General features: G+C 38.1%; 1 protein-coding gene across 1 annotated transcript in view; it reads left to right on the forward strand.

The window, feature by feature from the left end:
- Nucleotides 1-275: 275 nt before the first annotated feature.
- LOC107712354 (multiple epidermal growth factor-like domains protein 9) overlaps nucleotides 276-19,656 on the forward strand; it is an 80,750-nt gene continuing 61,369 nt past the window's right edge. The window contains exons 1-2 of the mRNA XM_016517578.1: nucleotides 276-882; nucleotides 14,879-15,077. Of these exons, the coding sequence (XP_016373064.1) occupies nucleotides 381-882; nucleotides 14,879-15,077 (701 nt within the window). The 5' untranslated portion in view covers nucleotides 276-380. The remainder of the gene's footprint in view (nucleotides 883-14,878; nucleotides 15,078-19,656) is intronic.

Raw genomic sequence — 19,656 nt, forward strand, 5'->3', positions numbered from 1 at the left:
ACTGCTGGCTCTGCCTAGCCTCTTATCTCGGTATTATCACGCAGATCTACCGTATTTAATTTCGTTTTACCTGTTTTCTTTTGTCACTTTTCAAGACAAGTCATAGAGTTGTCAGTTTTGAGGCTCCTCCTCGCGGTCGTATGATTGGTGCAGTGTTACGCTAATCTTCATGCAGCCTGCGCTCTGATTGGACGGAGGCGTGGCCGTAGTAGGCGGGGTTTACAGCTGTCAGTCCCGCTGAAGTGGAACCGTGCAGTTTCACGGCGCGATTGGACAAGTGGAGACAATTGGCTGAAACACGGATTCGGTAGTAAGAAAAACGTCTGTGTAGTACTGAAGGATACAGTCGAAACGTTTCACATGGGGAGCTAAAGAACAAAATGACGTGTATGCGTTACACTATGTTACTGTTCTCAGTTTTGGAGTTATTGTTGTTTGGATACACAGCTGGTTTGTTGAGCGATGAGAACGCGTCGCCAGGCGCGAGACTCCCGCGTGCTGTGTTGGATGAGACGTTGGAGGCGACCACCATCCCAAACCACTTACAGGAGGACGACAGGAACTCCAGGTTTTCACCTTTCACCCCCACACTGACCATCACATCCAGGGACTACAGGACCACTGGTAAAACTAACCAACTACAGCCCATCTGGTTGACCACCACGGCTGCGCTTCTGACCAAAACAATGGACGCTACCTCCAAACGCAGTAAAGTCAAAGAAAACTCCACATTTACCACAACACTAAACATTACAGTAAAACCTACTTCTTCCTCTCCATTAAGTGGCACAAAACCCCCAACACCACCTGCTCTGGATACTGCAAACAGTTCATGGACAGTGAAAAGCACCTCAAAGCCTCCTGTCGTGACCACTGAGAGAGGTAGGGTCAGTTCTCATTCTTATCAGTGACATGATGTGAATGTGATGCAGTGTGCAAGTTTATATAATGCATGTTTTCCAAATGTTTGTTCAAATTGGACTGTTCCTTCACCGGATACCAAAAAAAGCAGGCCACCTATAGTGTGTCCTTGAATTTTGAGGGGTTGCAAGAGGTTTACACCTGCACAAGCTGTTCTCGTGTGCTACATTTGTTGTTTTATGTTTATTACAGTATACAGACAGAATGTTTCTTCTATTTATTCCCTAGGTCACTGAGTGCAGATTCAAACCGAAAGCGTTCACAATATGTAGTTGTTGTTCACTGCTTCCAGAAGATCAGTTTTAAAACAAACCAGTACCGTCTTTCAGTACACTCCTTTGTTTCACTTCACTTTGTAGGTCTTGTGTTAGTGCTGATAATTTGATCAGCTGTGTCATAAAAATGAATTGACAGGCAAATCCTTTCCACAAACCTCAGTACAGCTGTGTATCTGAAGGACATTTGAGATCAGGCCAGTTGTGCAGAGACAACCTTCTTAATTGCTTTAATGTGATTAATTACCATCTCACTGCCAAAAGAGGAAAACAATCATAAATCTTAAACCCTCTACTCATTTATCTTGAGTTACATGATGCCAAACTGGCTTGAAGAATAAGGATGATTAATTTTCATTGAGGTCATATCTAGTATAGTATCAGTCACCTTTATGCCTGCTTTATCTGTTTAATAGAATGACGCATTAATCTGTCTTAATTCATAATCTTTCATCTTGACAGTTTCTTTCTTGGAAAAAGGGTGAGAAATTCCTCTTTGGTACCATTACATTTTCTTCCTCTGAACTTGGACATATGAAGTGACAGCAGTGGGATGAAATGCAGTTAAAAGAAAAGTAAACCAGCCATATGGGGTATAATCAAAGGTTCAGTTAAGACTGTATGTGATCTGCAGCCCCTCTGGAGTTCATTGGAAGTGATTGTACTGCAGGGAGACAGGTGTTTGGGATTACAGTAAATAAAAACCATCTCATTCTATAGCCCAAAGGCGACTGGCTCTGTGTCTGTTTGGGATTTGTTTCTGGATTTTAGCCCTTTGCTGTTTACTGCAGGTCTTAAATCGCTTCTGCAGAAAAGATATGATATGTCTCATTTAAACCACTGATTCAGCAGCTTAATATACATATGAAGAGAAAATCAGCGTCATCATATTTTAAGGCCTTTGTTGCTTTATTCATGTTTTTTTTTTTTTTTGCCTTGGGACATTTGTCGTGATTATATATTTTATGAGTGAAGAGAACATTTCAGATGCTGACTGCAAAAATAGCTGGTGTTTGACTTTTGTTTCCAGTGAGGCAAGTTCGGTGCCCTTGTTTCCCCAGACATCTATGACACCATAATTTCTGGGAGCTCTTGACTTTGACCCGGAAAACATCTTATTAGAAAGCTTAACCTAAAATCATGAGCGGAATATTCAGGGTGCTCTTTCGAGTCGTTGTGATGTTAAGTAAATGTTTTGTTGTGATGATTCCATTGTTTGTGCATGTTTAATATTAGCAGTGGTTTTAGGAACCCTTAAAACATTCACCTCATTCTGTCTCAAAATTATTTCAGACTCAGAAATAACACCTACAGTTATTGTAGACACCTAAGTTATTGTAGAAGCAAGAATCAGAGCGCGACACCTTAACTTAAGTTACTTTAACAATGTGAATCATCCCACAGACCAGACTTTTTATTATTACAAATGTTAGTGAATTGTATTCTTTATTGTGTTCCTTCCTACAAAGCACAGTGATCATTAATCAGTCTTGTAAACGCACTGATGCAGTATTATAGCTGTTGGACACACTGGTAATTGTCTAATTTCAGTTCCCTCTATTAAATTTTCTTCTTTGCTCTCTAGGTCTATTTCTGGAATAGTGTATAACAGACAAGCAATGAAAACGAAATCAGATTGAGTGAAATCATGTGTTTCTGTATTCAAGGAGCATCTTATATAGACATTATGTTGTGCAGAAATTAAGCTCACCAGAAAAGTTGTCATTAAATTGCATAACAACTACAGTTGTTAGTTTAGCTTAGAGACCATTTGAACTTAGCCTAGAAATACGTGACAAAAGTGGGGTAAATACAGTATGTAAAAAAACTATTATCATATAGTCTACTTCACTTAGTTGGCAATAGTATGCACAGAACATGTACAGTATGTAATGTTTTTTTCTCAAAGATTTTTCATTCATTTCAGACATTTTTATTGTTGAATGTCAACCACCCTATTAAAGATAATTAACAATTTACAAGAATGCAGTTTACAAGCAGATTTGAAGATTAAATAACACTTATAAAATTGACACCTGCATTGACGCTTGTTTACAAGGCCAGAATTAACCGTTAGACAAAACAAGAATATGAGCTAGTATTTTTCCAGTCAGAATTTTTAATTTGCCCTGTCCCAATTTCAGTGACTCCTGTAATGTGTTGTTTTTATTGCAATGCAATCAGGGAAAATCATTTCCCAGTGATGTTTGTTCAAGCTGTGGTGGTCTTAGATAAGAGTCTTTGCCATAAACAAGAATGCACTTTATTTCGTCAAGAGTACATATAATAAACATCATAAAAAATGTGAACAATACAATAAAATAAAATACTTTATTGAGATGAGATTGGTTTATTGCTAAACTGACTCTGTTATGTGTCATACTGATAATGTGGTAATTATTATTATTATTTTTTTTAATTGCCAACAACATATCATTTGTTAATTGCAATACACCCCACACCACCATACAATACCTGTGATTCAGAGTTACACTGTAGCTCATATTGCATGTCATATTATGCTCTACGTTTGAGCAGTGTGTGACTTATTAAAAACACAATTCAGACAAGGACAGTGAAAGTAATTTCATAAATCCCCAGCACTGCCGGACACACAGGCTCATCCGATGGCTGTTTTTCAGCTACCACGCTGTCCTTGCTTAGCAGTTTCATGGACGGGTTTGAAGTAACATGAGCTCAAACTGATTGCTACTGTTCACAGATTATAGACTTTAAAGTGTTCAACTGTCCAGATGTTGAATAGATTTTTGTAAGACATGCTGTAGTAAGTTAGATATGTGCTGCATTTGCATGACTAAATTGTTGCTGTGGTCTGAGTTACCCGTTGAAACAGTTAAACATTGAAAGCCTCTACATCATGCTCTGAATGGAACATAGTCCTGTGTGTTTTGCTTAGGTTTGGCTGTTTGAACATTTCTAAGTCTGTTGACATTAAACTTCAAGTAGTTTGTTTGATGTCTCATATGCCAAACTAATACTATCCAAATGAAATGAATTGCAATGGTACAGTATGGTGATTGTAGTAGTGACTAAATACTATAGCTATTAATTTAGTTTTCTAATGTGCTCTGTAGCACATATTGATTTTGCACCTTTTCGTGAATTCCCATCTGGGAGTTTTATAAAAGCACTGTACTGCTATTGCTTAGACTGCCATTCTTAATAGAGCTCTGGGCCTACAAACACCGTAAATCCAGTTCTTTTGTGAGTAGAAGACACTTCTAGACTGCACAGATTTATTTTTCTGGCTAATTATAAACTCTCTGGAGTCCTAGAGCGTTAATACACAGATAACTGCCCTTCTGCCTGTGTTTGATAGCCAAGCTATCAATATCTTCTCCCTCAACAATTTGAAAGTCAAATAATGATAATAATGAATTTATAATGTATTCGCATAGCAGGCATACAGCATGAGTCTGTGTTTGGTTTGTCATTGCTAAAACACAAAGCATGTTGTAACTAAATATCCTGATATTACATCCATGTGCTATTTCTTATATACTGTATGCAAATAGTATGCCAACTCTGAAGTTTATTTTGTCTATGTTGTTAAGCCAGGCATTGAGCTTGTCATTGTTATAGCTGAATTTATCTGCTGCAACCCTTATATAAAATATGCATCCCTAACCATCCAACACGGTGCATTTCTGTGTTCTGTATTTATTTATTTATTTATTTATTCATTCATTATAATCCATTTCTTTGGTACTACTAATCAGCTGAATATCTAAAAGTGCACATATAGATATTGCTTAGCTGTTTATCTCCGTCTCACACTCTGCTCGCCAGCACACTAAGTGCTCTGATGAAAATGAAGAGTGTCAGTTTGTGGACTGAGAAAACTCCGAAAATTAAGTTTAGGACAGGTTTATGTTATGTTATTATGTTATTTCTAATCACTAGTAATTCTTATTACAATAGTCATGCAGTTTTTATCTGATAATTTTTTTATGTTTAGCAGATTAGCTTTCTCACTGAACATGCGACTGTATGACATGTATTCCTCTTCTCTCTGTGAGATAAAGCCAGAGCTCTCACACTCTCAGTGGTGCCACACAATCTGGCATGTGGGTGGCAATGCAGGGTGACAGCGGCCCCATCACCTATAACACCATGCTGCTCACCCTGAGGGTCAGTATGTCGTCCCACAGGCCCGTACGCTCGTTACTGTTATGTAAGTGTCCCATAAATTTCTTATGTAACAACACCAAAGTTACTGAATCTGATCACGGGAATTTACCCAAACATGTTGCGATTATGTGTGACATCCCTGCATATCACAAACAAGGGTTTACCTTTTTTGGAAACTATACATCTGATGACAAAATTTGTTGCTGTCTACTTTTCATTAAGCATTTTAGCATTGATGGTACCTTAATAAAATGTTTCGTCTTCGTTCAAGTAAGACATTTAGTAATAATGAATGATCACAAGGCAGTGAAACTACAACAAATTTTATTCCTTTTTACACAAACTATGATTAGGGAGCAGATTAGTGATTAACAAAGACTTATTTGTATGGTTCCTTGCACAATGCTATGTTATGACCTCAAAACACATTTGCCATAGCCATTCAAGGAGTTCAAAGATTTGTAGAAGCAAGCCAAAATGGCAGGGTTTCATAAGCAAATGTGTTTTTTTCTCACATTTGCTTTTGTAAAAACAATTGGTTAGGTTTAGGGTTGGGTTTAGTGTAGGTTTACGTAGGGGTGGGCGATATGACCAAAATCTTATATCACGATATGACTAGTTTTATATCACGATAACGATATACCACGGGGTTTTTTTTTTTTTTCTTTTGCAAAGATATTTATGATATTAAAATCTTTGATACCATAGAATTTTCATAATTCTTGTCACCAGTGTCAATATCAAACTTATAAAAGCCTAAAAAGAGACCTAGAAAAAAAAAACTCAAGCTCACTGAAGATAAATAAAGATAGATATAATTAAAACGTGTATTAAGTATAGATTCTATTATATATACATATATAAATATATCATCATTATTATTATTTTTTAAATTTCTTATTAAAGTTACAAAAGTGATTTAGTCAAGAGCAGTGAGAGATTTTCTCTCACTGTTGTTTGATTAATATGAATGGCAGACGGGACGAATATTGGACAGCTTCCCCTTTAAAGGGGTCATATGATGCGATTTCAATTTTTCCTTTCTATTTGGAGTAGGCATGGGCCGGTATGAGATTTTGACGGTATGATAACCTTAAGCAAAAATTTCACGGTTTCACGGTATCACGGTATTGTCGTTACAGCTCTAAAATGTGTTATTTTTAAATGACTGGGTAAAAAAAATAAATAATAATAATAAAATACAAAACTTTTTTGCGCTGAACACGATATATTTAGTTTTTGAGCAACATACAGAATATTAGGAACAGTAGAATTTACCGCATAAACACATTTCATTACACCAAATACACAAAATAATGTTCTTTTTAGCAGCATCATATGACCCCTTTTTAAGACCTAAATCACTGTGTTTATGAGGATACTTGCAAAGACGGGGATTATGACGCATATAAGTGTGTTTATGTAATCGTTCAAAGTAGGGATGTCAATTTTTGATCATTTCCATGTTGTTGTATTTTAAAACACTATTGCAATGTTTTCAACTGACATTATGGCATTTAAAATAAAATTATCCCAAACGTAACTGTGGCGCGTGTGGCTGTGCTGCGCAGTCAGTGAACCGCTTCCATCGGCGCTGCTGCAGCAAAACACACTGTTGCTCACATGAAACATTTTTATGTGAGTATTATGACCAGTACTTAATTTGATCCTGCTGGATCCTGTTCCGGAAAATGTCAGATTTTTAATTTTAACGTTCCGGTAGGCCTATTTGTTTTTAAAAATCCGGCATTTACAGTGCATTAGATCGTGACAGTGCGTGCGTGCGTGCGTGCGTGTACGAGGACGAGCGAGCGCGGCTTTGGCTAGATGTGTTTGTAGGTTATTACTCACGTCTCATTCGGCACAAATCCAAATGTTTCCATATTTGCAATGTATTTGAATGTTAAACTATTATTTATAATGTAAACTAGGCTTGTACTTTACACGCATTCGCATATAGATGGAAAAGATCATCCTCTTCACATGAGCAAAAACGTCCTTGGCATAACAGCAGAGTGGACCGGTATACTACAGTCTATTTAAACTGACCAGTGTAACCTTTTATATATTTGGTTGACTGTAGTTTATTTTAATAATTAACAGACTGCGATGTAAGTTTGAATTGCTAGAATATGTGGGGTGTGTGCACGCGCGAGGCGCCGGCGCGATCGAACAGCTGAAACATTTTTTAAAAACTCAATTTTTGGAGTGAAATATAATCCGCAAAAGTGTTTACTTTTATTTTTGCACACTCACAATAAAAACAGAAGATTTGTGCTTTTGTAAAATAAAGCAAACAAACAGAATGTGCATTGTCATCCTTTCCTTTCCGTGAACTTGTTTATGGAGCGCTGCACCACACTTCTGTTTTAAATCTGTTAGCTTAATTATTTAAGTCAGATATATTTCGCTTTTTTTTTATGAAAACAAATTGTTATTTTTATTTAGGCCTATTGCTTACATAGGCTATAAGTTTTCCTTAAAGCATCCCATTTTGTCCCAGGGCTTGAAAACCATTTTGTTCAAAATATCGTGATATATATATATCGTATCGTGAACCCAGCATCGAGATACGTACCGTATCGTGACCTGAGCATATCGTTACACCCCTAATTTATATGGGTGCTAAATTGCCAAATAATTCTCCCCACTATCAAGGAGATGCTAAGCAGTCTACCACTATCATCTCCCCAACTGACTTCATCAATATTATCTGCTCTTTATTCCTCAAACAATGATGTACAGTATGTGATTGTGAGATGCATCATACGATTTGTACTATATTTTGGGTTAAAACTGCACCAATATTCCAGACCGGCCAGAAACATGCAAATGGGCCATAAAGGGAGACAAAGGAAACTTCTCCCGCTCAAAAATTCACGCCTGGTATTGGCTATTCCACCCAAAGGTGGGTGTGAATAGAAGCCCTCAAAAGTTATTAGCTCGAAATGATCTTTGCTCAGCAAACCTCTTCTTTTGAGACGACACCTTCCAAGACTTCTCAAGACTCTCCTCTTGAGTTTGATTCTCCGGCAGTTTTTATCTTCAAGTAACTTCGAGTCGCTGTGGACTTTTCCTATCTTCAGAAGAACTCGGTGGACGGACAGATCAAATAATTGTAATATTGATTCTGCTACAGTTAATTCTAAGATCTAATCTAAACATTTATTATTAATCATAACCAGTTATAATTAGTCATAAATATTTCCCTTTTGAGCTGATTTACTACACGACCATGCTTTTGGATGCCGTTCGAGCCCTTATAGCCTACATTTGTTCTGGATTGCCGGTTGGTCACAAAATTTCCACAAATTCAATAATATTTAGGCATTGTTTCTTTTCCTAAATCCTCACCGTCTAACCCTCTAATTTCGCAGGTTTATTTTATTGTCATTCACTTTTTATCACTGTTTTCGCATCTCTGGTATACATGCGGGAAGAGAAATGAAAGATTTCATGGCCATGAATTAAGAATTCGTTCGATGTATTAATTTGTTCCCTCATTTTAGTTAAAACAGTGGCCACAAATTAATAATACCGTCACTCACAGCCGCTCGCACGTGTTTTGCGCATGAGCCACAAGCAGCCCAAAATTAAACTGCTTAATCGACCATCGATAGCTTTAATCAATTGCATCTCTTATCGACAATTAATCGATCATCGATTAATCGTTGACGTCCCTAGTTCAAAGCCAATAAAGCGACAAAAAATGCGCGCTCCTCTCACACAGAAAAGGAGATGGCGCACGCATATAGCTCTGTTGTTTGCGTTTCAACGGCTTAAAATCGGTTGTTTTAAAACTGCAGTGCTTAAAAACGCGTGTCCATGCTACAGAAGTAGTCCCTCGTTTAGGAACGAGCTCCTCGTTTTGTCCTCGCTTGTCGTTCTCCACCTGGTTCTGTCTCTCCTTTACACCCCGTGGTGGCGTGTAAAGAAAGCAGTCATCCAAATTATGAAAAAGTATTACCGTAAACAATGTATTTTGCAACACCACGAAATAAACGATAGAACATAATATGAAACGATAGACATTTTTTATTTCGTCCATCCAATATATATCATCATATCGCACAGCCCTAGGTTTACGTTATTTTCAAATGCGACTCACAGGACATTTAATTGAGGAATTGCTGCGATGCGTACAATACTCAACACAACAGAAAATTCCCAGATTCAGGGCCATCTGTTTCAGATAAAACTGAATGTGCTTTTAGCTCCATCACTGGACAGTTCACTTTTAAAATGTCATGAAACGTGCAGGAAGCAACATAAAATTAGTTTGCAGAAATGTCACAATATGCACATGTTTACGATGAGCCTGTGCTGAATGAACAGTAGTTCAGATATGTACATTTATGTTATTTTTTTAGAGAATGCCTTCGTCTTTGGTTTTTCAAACTCTTTCAGGGAGCAATGTGTGAATTTGCACAGCTGATAGCTTCATTCACCATCTCTTTGGCAGCTCATTGATTAAGATGAGTCTTTAGCCACTTTCACTGATAACCTTCATGTCTGGAGCTAACCTGCAGTCTGCCATTAAGGCGTTAAAAATGGTAACTTGATGTCTATCTATATTGCAACAGTGAGACCCTTGTGCAGATATTTAAATCTACTCAATATTTGGAGCAGGAATTCTCAAGAAGGTGTCAAAGGTCAATTTAGGTCATTGCTCCCAGCCTTGTAAAATATGTAGCCAGTAAACAAAAACTTTAATCCTTATTCAACCATAACAAAGCTGTGACCGTTACATGTTTGTATAAAGAAAGCCAATACCTCATTGTCAGGTTTCTTGAGCTGACTTCATTTCCTGCATTTTCAATCGACACTCAATAAGGGAGGATCACCTTGTCAATGTCCTACCCCAAACACTTAAAGTCTTGTCTCAGCATGTTTATGATTGTGTCAAGCAGACAGGCTCTTCCATCATTTTGTCCATATAGACCATCACACTACCATTCAAAAGGAGTTTTTTAAAAGATGTCTGTTATGCTCAACAAATCTGCAATTATTTGATAAAAAATACAGTAAAAAATATTATGTTATATATTATTACAATACAAATATATATTTTAAAATGCAATTTATTCCTGTGATGGCAAAGCTGAATTTTCAGCAGCCATTACTTCAGTCGTCAGTTTAACATGATACTTCAGAAATCATTCTGTTTTGCTGATTTGGTGCTCGTTTCTTATTATTAATGCTTAAAACAGTTGTGCTGATTAATATTTTTTGGGAAATGATTATGCATTTTTCTCCCAGGATTCTTTTGATGAATAGTCATTTCAAAAGAACAGCATTTATTGGAAATAAACATCTCTTGTAACTATGTATATGTTGTAACTGTAATTTTTTGATAAATTCAATGTGTCCTTAATTAGGGGTGCTCCGATCAGGATTTTTGAGGCCGATCACCGATCACCGATTGCACTGCATACGCACTGCAAACAGAGTAATGTGAACCTGGCAATATGTGTGTGCGCTGCGAGTGTGCATGAGCGTACTGTCTCCAGGAGAGCGCGCGAGCGCTGAATGGTTAAACACTGGCAAGAATTTAAATGATCGGTAGCCGATCTATCGGAGCACCCCTATCCTTAACGCAACCTTGCATTAGTACAAAAAAAAAACACACTAACCTCAAACTTTTGACTGGTAGTGTATCTGCATTTCTATTAAATGATGCCTGCCCTCACGGGACTGTGGGAAGTAGGCTAGGAGTGAATCTTGTAAGATGATACAAGACAGATGGATGCTTGTAATTGTTCCAATATTGTCCAAGAGACAAGTAAAATGTTTTCTTTTTGACTTTGTCTGACAGAGCTCTCCTATTGTGTAATCTGATCTTCAGCAAGGTCACCTCTGATTCAGATCAGATTGCCCCCAGTCAGCTATGGGAACTGTACACGCTGAGAGCTTCTGCTAAATATATCACAGCGTTCCATTTCTCTCACTGCGTCAGTGCACATGTGTGTATGTTTTTTCACGTGTTCACACTCGCAGGTCCGATGGGAGGTCACTGTAAAACAATAACGTGCTGCAAGAATGGCCCCCTCTGGATTTATGCATGCAGTATGTTAAATAGCCAGAAGAAAAGGAGTGTTTTCTGAATTTAGTACCCACCAGATGTGCTCCCTTATGGAGCAGTGTTATTTCAACCCATCAAAATGTGGTTCTTAAGATTTTTCTAGTGATCCAGGGCTTGCCTTTGGCATTTTGTCAGGTAGGCTGTACAAAGAGCAAATCAAAAAATTAATCTTTTATCTGTAATTTTTTTCCTTACCATGCCTTTTCCTCTTACACACATCTCATTGAAACTATCATCATCGCAAATTACAGCTACTGTGCTTTTCCTCTGGGAGAAAGGACCTGCTCCCTTTTTACCCAGAAAAAAACACAGATACACTATATTTGAACACTGCATGTATGTGATATAGTTTCTCATCAGATAAGCTCCGGGGTTACTTGCTACACAGCACGCTAATATTACAGCACAGTCAGAAGAATGGTGCTTTAATAACGAGGCTTCTTTGTTCTGCTCTGTTTTCGACTTCTGGGAGCAAATAATTTTGCTGACAGCCTCTCGGTGACCTCTGTAATATTGCTGATCGTATTAGATGTGTAAGGTTACTGCTGCTGTAGGTGCTGGAGGCTTTTGAGTTACTGAGCAGACTGTTTTTATATCAAAAAACTGTTTACAGAGGTGTTGACGTACACAGGAGAGAACAGCTTGTACTGCGAGAGCTGATAACAGGACGGGCCAGGCTCAAGTCCTCTCTAAATCCTACAAAACATTCCTTGAAATAGTCCTTGAAGGCAGTGGCCAAGCACAGGCTGTATTCATCAAGCTGCTGTATTTTAGTGTGTTCTCAGTGGCACCCCTGGAGGTGCAGTCGCCCCACTAGCTATGTGCACTTTCCATATAATTTCCATTAGGTGCGCTACTTGAATTATAATGTTTTGCTCATAAAGTTTCTTTGAGAGAGATTTCAGCAGCATATTTTCTGTTCATGCTATTCCTCTACTGTGCCGGCACTGGAAAGTGGCAACCTGCAGCTTTGAAAAAATTCCCACTTTCTTTGTACCGGGTTCCGATGATAAAAAAATGTGTACGGGCCTAAATGAGATTGTGCTTTACCACTACCACTTACTGATTGAATCTCTCACTAAAATTCATATTGTAAGCATTAAAGGTACGTTCAGGGTTGGCCCCTCATGGGCTCTGCAGTGTCAAGCATTTGACTGAGTTACTAATAATAGCAACAATAATATCAAGCGTAGCGTTAGTTCTGGCAGGTCACGTTAGTCAAGCTCGCATCAGCTGACTCTCAGCTGATCCCCATCTACCTATGGGAATACGACACCTATCTAAGCATTCATATATAAGGTCCCGCAGTAGTATCAGCAGTTTTGGCTATCTGTGTTGCTTGGGCTCATTAAGTTATTTTTTCAGTTAAATGCTTGTGCTAGTTCATGCATGTGCGTTACTTATCTGTTGTCACTGGCAACACGCTTGTCGTTGCAATATGCTGCGCTTAAACTAACATGCTTGTTAAGTTATAGTTGTATTGTCAGGAACACGGTTGCCCCAGAGCTATCTGGTTGTTATTGGAACATGCTTGTTCTAAAAGCTGTAGTCATATTGGGAACATGCTTGTTCTTAAGTTATAGCTGTATTGTTGGGAACACGCTTGTCCCAGAGCTATCTGGTTGTTATTGGAACATGCTTGTTCTAAAAGCTGTAGTCATATTGGGAACATGCTTGTTCTTAAGTTATAGCTGTATTGTTGGGAACACGCTTGTCCCAGAGCTATCTGGTTGTTATTGGAACATGCTTGTTCTAAAAGCTGTAGTCATATTGGGAACATGCTTGTTCTTAAGTTATAGCTGTATTGTTGGGAACACGCTTGTCCCAGAGCTATCTGGTTGTTATTGGAACATGCTTGTTCTAAAAGCTGTAGTCATATTGGGAACATGCTTGTTCTTAAGCTACCTGGTCGTATTGGGAACATGCTAGTTCTTAAGCTACCTGGTCGTATTGGGAACATGCTAGTTCTTAAGTTATAGCTGTATTGTTGGGAACATGCTTGTTCCAGAGCAATCCGGTCGTTATTCGGAACATGCTTGTTCTGAAAGCTGTAGTTGAATTGGAACATGTTTTTCTTAAGTCTAGCTGGTGTTATTGAGAATGCTGCTTAAGCTTTTAAGGTATTGGCAACATATTCATTGGTCAACTGTTAAAGGCAACAGAATTGTTGCTACAGGTTATGCGGGTTTTGGCAACATATTTGATTGGTCATTGGTTAAGGGCAACATGCTTAAGGCTTGAGATTTGCTATCAGTTTGTGTTGGGGGATATCAGCATATGGTTTTGTTTTGGGGGGGTTATCGCTGCTCTCCCTGCTCTCATCCATGCTAGGCTGCATGGATGCGCAGGGAGTTCTTGCCCAGAACAGAACCATACCGCCAATCCAAACTGTATGCTAATTGTCAATCATCTTTGACGATAGTGGTCCTGACAGAAACCCATTTTTTAAAAAAAGGAATAATTTAAAAAAATGTGATGTTTCCGTGTTTTTCTTCAGCATTGTCATCAAATGTAAACTTGATAAAAAAATATCTGCAATACATTTATGTTGGTTCTGTTCTGTTTACCCTGGGGGGTTATCGCTGCTCTCCCTGCTCTCATCCGTGCTAGGCTGTATGGATGCGCAGGGAGTTCTTGCCCAGAATGGAACCATACCGCCAATCCAAACTATATGCTAATTGTCAGTCATCTTTGACGATAGTGGTCCTGACAGAAATGTACGTTATATAGTGTTTTTAACAAATGTTCAGACTAGTTGACAAAACATTAAGTACATAAAAAAAAAAAAAGCAAAACTATAGGCTAACAACAAGCACAATTACTCCACAAATAACCTTTTATTCAACCTCATGTCTTTTGAAACACGTATGACTTTATTTCTTCCATGGTGCAAAAAAGGAGTTGACCACAGCTGTGAAGTGAAATTTTCATTGAACAGTGATTTTAGTTTCAGTCTGTTCCTCTCACATGTGATATGGAGTCATTTTAAGATGTGCCTTAACTGTATAAAGGAACATAAACCATTGTTGAGACTTCTCTGCGTTTTGCAGAAGAAAGTCATATGTTCAGGTCTATAATGACATCAGAGTGGGAAATTGAGAGTAGTGGTTGACCGATATTGTTTTTTTTGACAGCCGATGCCGATATCTTGGAAAGCAGGGTAGCCGATGGCCGATATAAAGCCAATATAATTTTATTTATTTTAATTAATATTTGGGTGAGCTATCCTATTAATAAACAAATGTTATGCATCCATGCTGATAGTTTTCAGTATATGAAGAACAAACAGAAGAACCAGTGAAACATTAGAACAAAAAAACCTTACTGAATTCTCTTTTAAACACCAATGTTGTCTCACATGATTCATTTCAGCATCTGCTGAGAAAAATTGTCACCAAGATTGAAAAGAAAAGCTAACATGTTAATCTCTCTTCTCTCTCGCTTGCAGGACATCAGTGCAACTGTAGTGCTGAGGGTTCGGAGGACCAAGATACCTGCGACTCTGTCACAGGTCAGTGTTTATGTCTAACTGGATACACGGGGCAGCGTTGTGATGAATGTGCCGATGCGTATTTCACCAACGGAACCGGCGGCTGTCAGGCCTGTTACTGTGACTCCTATGGAGCTGTGAGTCAACTCTGCAATAGGTGAGTATCTGCTCTTCTCACGCTAATCACATCACCCTTGTTTCATTCAGAACTATGGGTATCAAGATGACTTGTTGGAAAATTTCCTCAGCAACCAAAGGATTTGAATAAAAGCATTTAATAGCAATGTTCCCTGCTTTATAATATATTCTTTAAATGTCACATGCAGTAAATGGCATGCACTCGTAAAAATTCAGCATGTTAGAGAAGCTTCACCTATCTGAACTATGAGCTGTGTGTCTTTGTTGTCTGGCAGCATTTCATGTTTCGTTTCTGATTCTGGCTCGTAGTGTAAAGCTGTACTTATGGTATGTCTCATGTTTGTCCTTAATTTGACATCTGCATGAATGCAGTCAGCAGGCATGGAGAGATCGTTCTCTGCACTGCAGTAGAGTGACTACTGGATAGGGTTGTGCGATTAATCGAAATCGTCATAAAATCTCGATTTGAGCGTGCGTGATTTCTAAATCGCTTTATAGCACGATTTTCCGCGCCCCCGACCTCCCGCAGTATGCTATCCGAACCAATCAGAATGCAGCGCGCCTAAATGGAGCACGAGAACAGAACAGACCGGGCGGGCATACAAACGTAACGCAAATCTAGTTCAACATCTGAGGCATCGCCACAAAGAGCTCTATGACCAATGCATGGCAAAAAAAATCCCTGGACACGGGATTCTAGAGACATGTTACAGCTTTTTGATAAAGCTCTAATTGGTTTTCTTTTGGAAATATGTTTCAAATTCACACTGAATGCATTTTTGACTGTAAAGCATGTCTGTGTGTGTCAAAATCGTGATTAAAATCGAAATCGCAAAATTGATCAAAGAAATCGCGATAGGTTTTTTTTTGTCCATATCGCACAGCCCTACTACTGGATTTTCCCTACCCCTTGACTTTGTCAGCTTCCTGCCAAACTGCTGCAATCATGTTACACTTATTGTATCATCGTAACAGGATGTCACCTGTCAACCGTCTGTGGTTTTTCCCAGTGAACCTCTTTATGATATGAGTCACTGAGTAACCTTCCCCGACTACATTCCCCTGCATGTATCCTGTCTGAGCGTGTTTGTGGGTGTGTCATAGTGTCATACCTTGTCATTGACTGTGTTATTTTGTGCACCTGTTGTTCATATTAGGAATACAGTTAGGGCACAGCAGTGTTTATTTAGTTGACAAATCATTTATGTCATAATGACATTTGGTCCCACTTTATATTAAGTCTCCTTAACTACTATGTACTTACATTTAAATTAATCATTTGGTACAATGCACTTATTGTGTACATACATGTTTTTACATTGTACTTATATTTTAAAAATACCTGCATGTAATTACTTTTTTTCACTGACGAAAACTATGACGGAAATCTATTGACATTTTCATCATGAATAAAAAAAAGAGATGAAAATGTTAGGGAGGGACGATTTGGGAAGAGATTCTTTCAGAACGAATCTGCTTTGTGGTTAGGAGGTTAGATGCGTAGTTGCGTATGAACCGGCGGGACATAAGCTAACATACACTTGCTGCACGTCTCATAAAACATTCAAAAATGTCAATATGTGGGAGTAAGATATTTAGTGGACTAAAACTAAAAACAATTCAGATGACTAAAATATGACTAAAACTAAACAGCATTTTAATCAAAAGACTATGACTAGAACTAAATCAAAATTTGCTGTCAAAATAACACTGGGGCACAGAAGCTGAATATTGTCATAGCAAACCGCCACACATTCTTAGAAATGTGACACTTTTTAATTCACAACATTACACTTCATCATATTACATAACCAACAAGGACAAGGAAATACAAATATTTGAAATATCTATCTATCTATCTATCTATCTATCTATCTGTCTGTCACAGCATCCACAGTGAACTTCATGTTGGCTGATTGTTTTATGCTCCAATGTCTTCTCGGTGTCTACATGTGACAGTGTCTCACTATACATACATCTGTATGTGTAAAGCAGACTTGAGAGTGCAAGGGTAAAGTTAGTGACTCCACACGCTGAGTAATTACAGCTTTCCCACAGCAGACGGCTGCAGATGGAAACGGGATAGCCGCAGTCGTGCGAGAGTCAACTATCCGCTTGTGTTTAATTTGGAGCGGGCTCAAAGACTGCAGCCCCCCTCTGCTTCCCCTGACATGAAGAAAGGCATCATAATTCACAGCATTCCCACTCCCTCTCTAAACACTGGCTGTAGAGAGCTTTCATTACAGTACCCAATCTGTCATTCATAAAAGCCTGCTGTGTCTGTCGTGTTTGAGTAGTATGTGCTTTTTAGGGTAAGAAACATGCAATTGGGACAAGCATGAAGAGTCTAAAATGTTAAGATATTCAAGAAAATTGCATATGAATGTTTGTGTCATTTGCTACATAGTGATTAATGAGTCCATGCTGAGAATACTTTTCCATACTTAATCACAGATCACAGCATCCATCAAAATACAGAATAAAAGTGACAGGTCATTAACCCAAGGTGCTATAGATGTATATTTCATGCTGTAGGCTTTCATGCTACACACACAGGCATACAAGACACCCTAGCAGCCCCACAGTGAGTGGGGACCCTGACCCTAAATGCCACTCACAGTCAATTTTATTATGCTTAAATTTGCTATGTAGAATGATTCTGCTTCCCACAGAAGTCACATAAAAGCATCAAGTACACTATATGCAGCCTAAACGTATTTAGAGTAGCAAGAAACAATCAATACATCACACATTTGAATGTTTATTATTGATTCACACGGAAAACGAGAACTGTGCTGAATGACATGACTGAGCGGTGTGAAGTGTGAAGACAGCCTTTGTCAGTCTAACTGCTTCCCTGTGAAGCAAAGGAAAGATTAGAGAACAGCGTTCCATTCAAGAATTGTGTCCGTCTTGTTTGTATCATGGTTTATTTGAGTGGTTTAACATTTACATCGCTTGAGCATGACGTCACTACTTGTGGATAGGGCCCCATCTCATGGTTTGTGGAGGAGGGGGAGCCCACGATTTGCGGTACACTACACAAGTCTAGATGTTACCATATGACAAAGAAGCTGTGTCTAGTTGAAGTTCTGCATTTGCAGACTGTCGGCAAACAGCGTATTATTGACCAGTAGCTGCTAGAAATGTTGCTCTTTGTCTGAACACGCCACTTCACTGGCTCCCTCTTGTCATATCAATAAGCCTTTTATATTTTGGCCATTACATCAGGACTTATACATTTTCTACACATTGGCATTTGTTTTTGGCAGAAATACTTTTTGTTTTGATTTCTTCTTTTCATTAGGGCTAAGCAGTGAAACATAATCACAAATCAATTTGATTCACAGGCTCTTGATTCTTTTTTTATTCTTATCTTGATTCAATTCGATATCACTTCACATCCAGTACATATCAGGTACAGTACATTAATTTTTCATAAGGAAAAAAGCTATAAATAGCGGTAAACTGTCCAGGGAACCATGTCAGTTGATACATAACTATAATATGTTTTTACTGTAATATATAATGAATATGAATCATAAAATGAATACTGTAGAGATGCACCGATTGCAATTTTCTTGGCTGATTCCGATTTCCAATTTTTCTGTCAGTGTGATTTTCCACTGATTTTCCGATTTTCCTTCTAATAACTATAATTGACAGCATATACAAACAAAAATATATACTTTATCAATGCAAACAATTATTTACATAATAAAATAAATTATTAAACATTACAACTCCAGGGCTCGAAAATCGCTAGCCCGACGTCTCGGGGCTATTGTGTTTTCCAGTTGGGCTACCAAAATGTATCACCGCCCTGAACCACCCCTTTAATAGATCGTTAAAGATCACGAACACGATTCAAACTCTAACGTGATTCTATTCCTAAGTCACAATGATTCGTCTGTTTCATTCCTCAACCTTTGACGTGTGCGATCAATGTTGTGATCACTTGGTTCGTCCATGCAGCGCATAATCACACCAGTGTGATTTGAGTATTTAAATCTGCGTTCACACTGCCACTGACCTAAAGAGAGCAGCTGTCATCTGTGATGAATGAAACCGCTTCACAGTCTTTTCAGCCACACAGTATCATTATTTCGGTGTTACAAACATTCAAATCAGAAGTACTGGGATAAAAGTTTATAGTTCAGATATAAACTGTGTGCACGATGTGTATGGTAGCGATTAAAATAGAGTAAATCACCTTTTGAAAGTATATTGACACTTCAAATGAAGATTTATCGATTACATTGTTATGCCAATAGGTGGCGAAAAGGGGCTGTTAAAATGTATTTGTCTTTGAATCATACAAGAGATTCGTTCAAGAACGCTGATTCATCCAGTAATGAAACAAGTACACCTTGAGTGAATTATTCATTCATAAATGACATGTGATTTTGTCATTTACATGTGATAGTTGTCTAATGTTTTTTCTTCAGAATCATGAGAGTACCACAACTTCCATTGGGGAAAAAAAAAAAAAAAAAAAAAAATTTATCCAGAATCATGCAGTTCTATTTTGCACACAAACAGCTCTTAAAGAGTCCAGTTTTTATGTAGCCTGTTGATTTTTGTTCATGGTATTCAGC

This window comes from Sinocyclocheilus rhinocerous, unplaced genomic scaffold (genome assembly GCF_001515625.1).
Source record: "Sinocyclocheilus rhinocerous isolate Xijiao unplaced genomic scaffold, SAMN03320098_v1.1 scaffold298, whole genome shotgun sequence".
NCBI lineage: Eukaryota > Metazoa > Chordata > Actinopteri > Cypriniformes > Cyprinidae > Sinocyclocheilus > Sinocyclocheilus rhinocerous.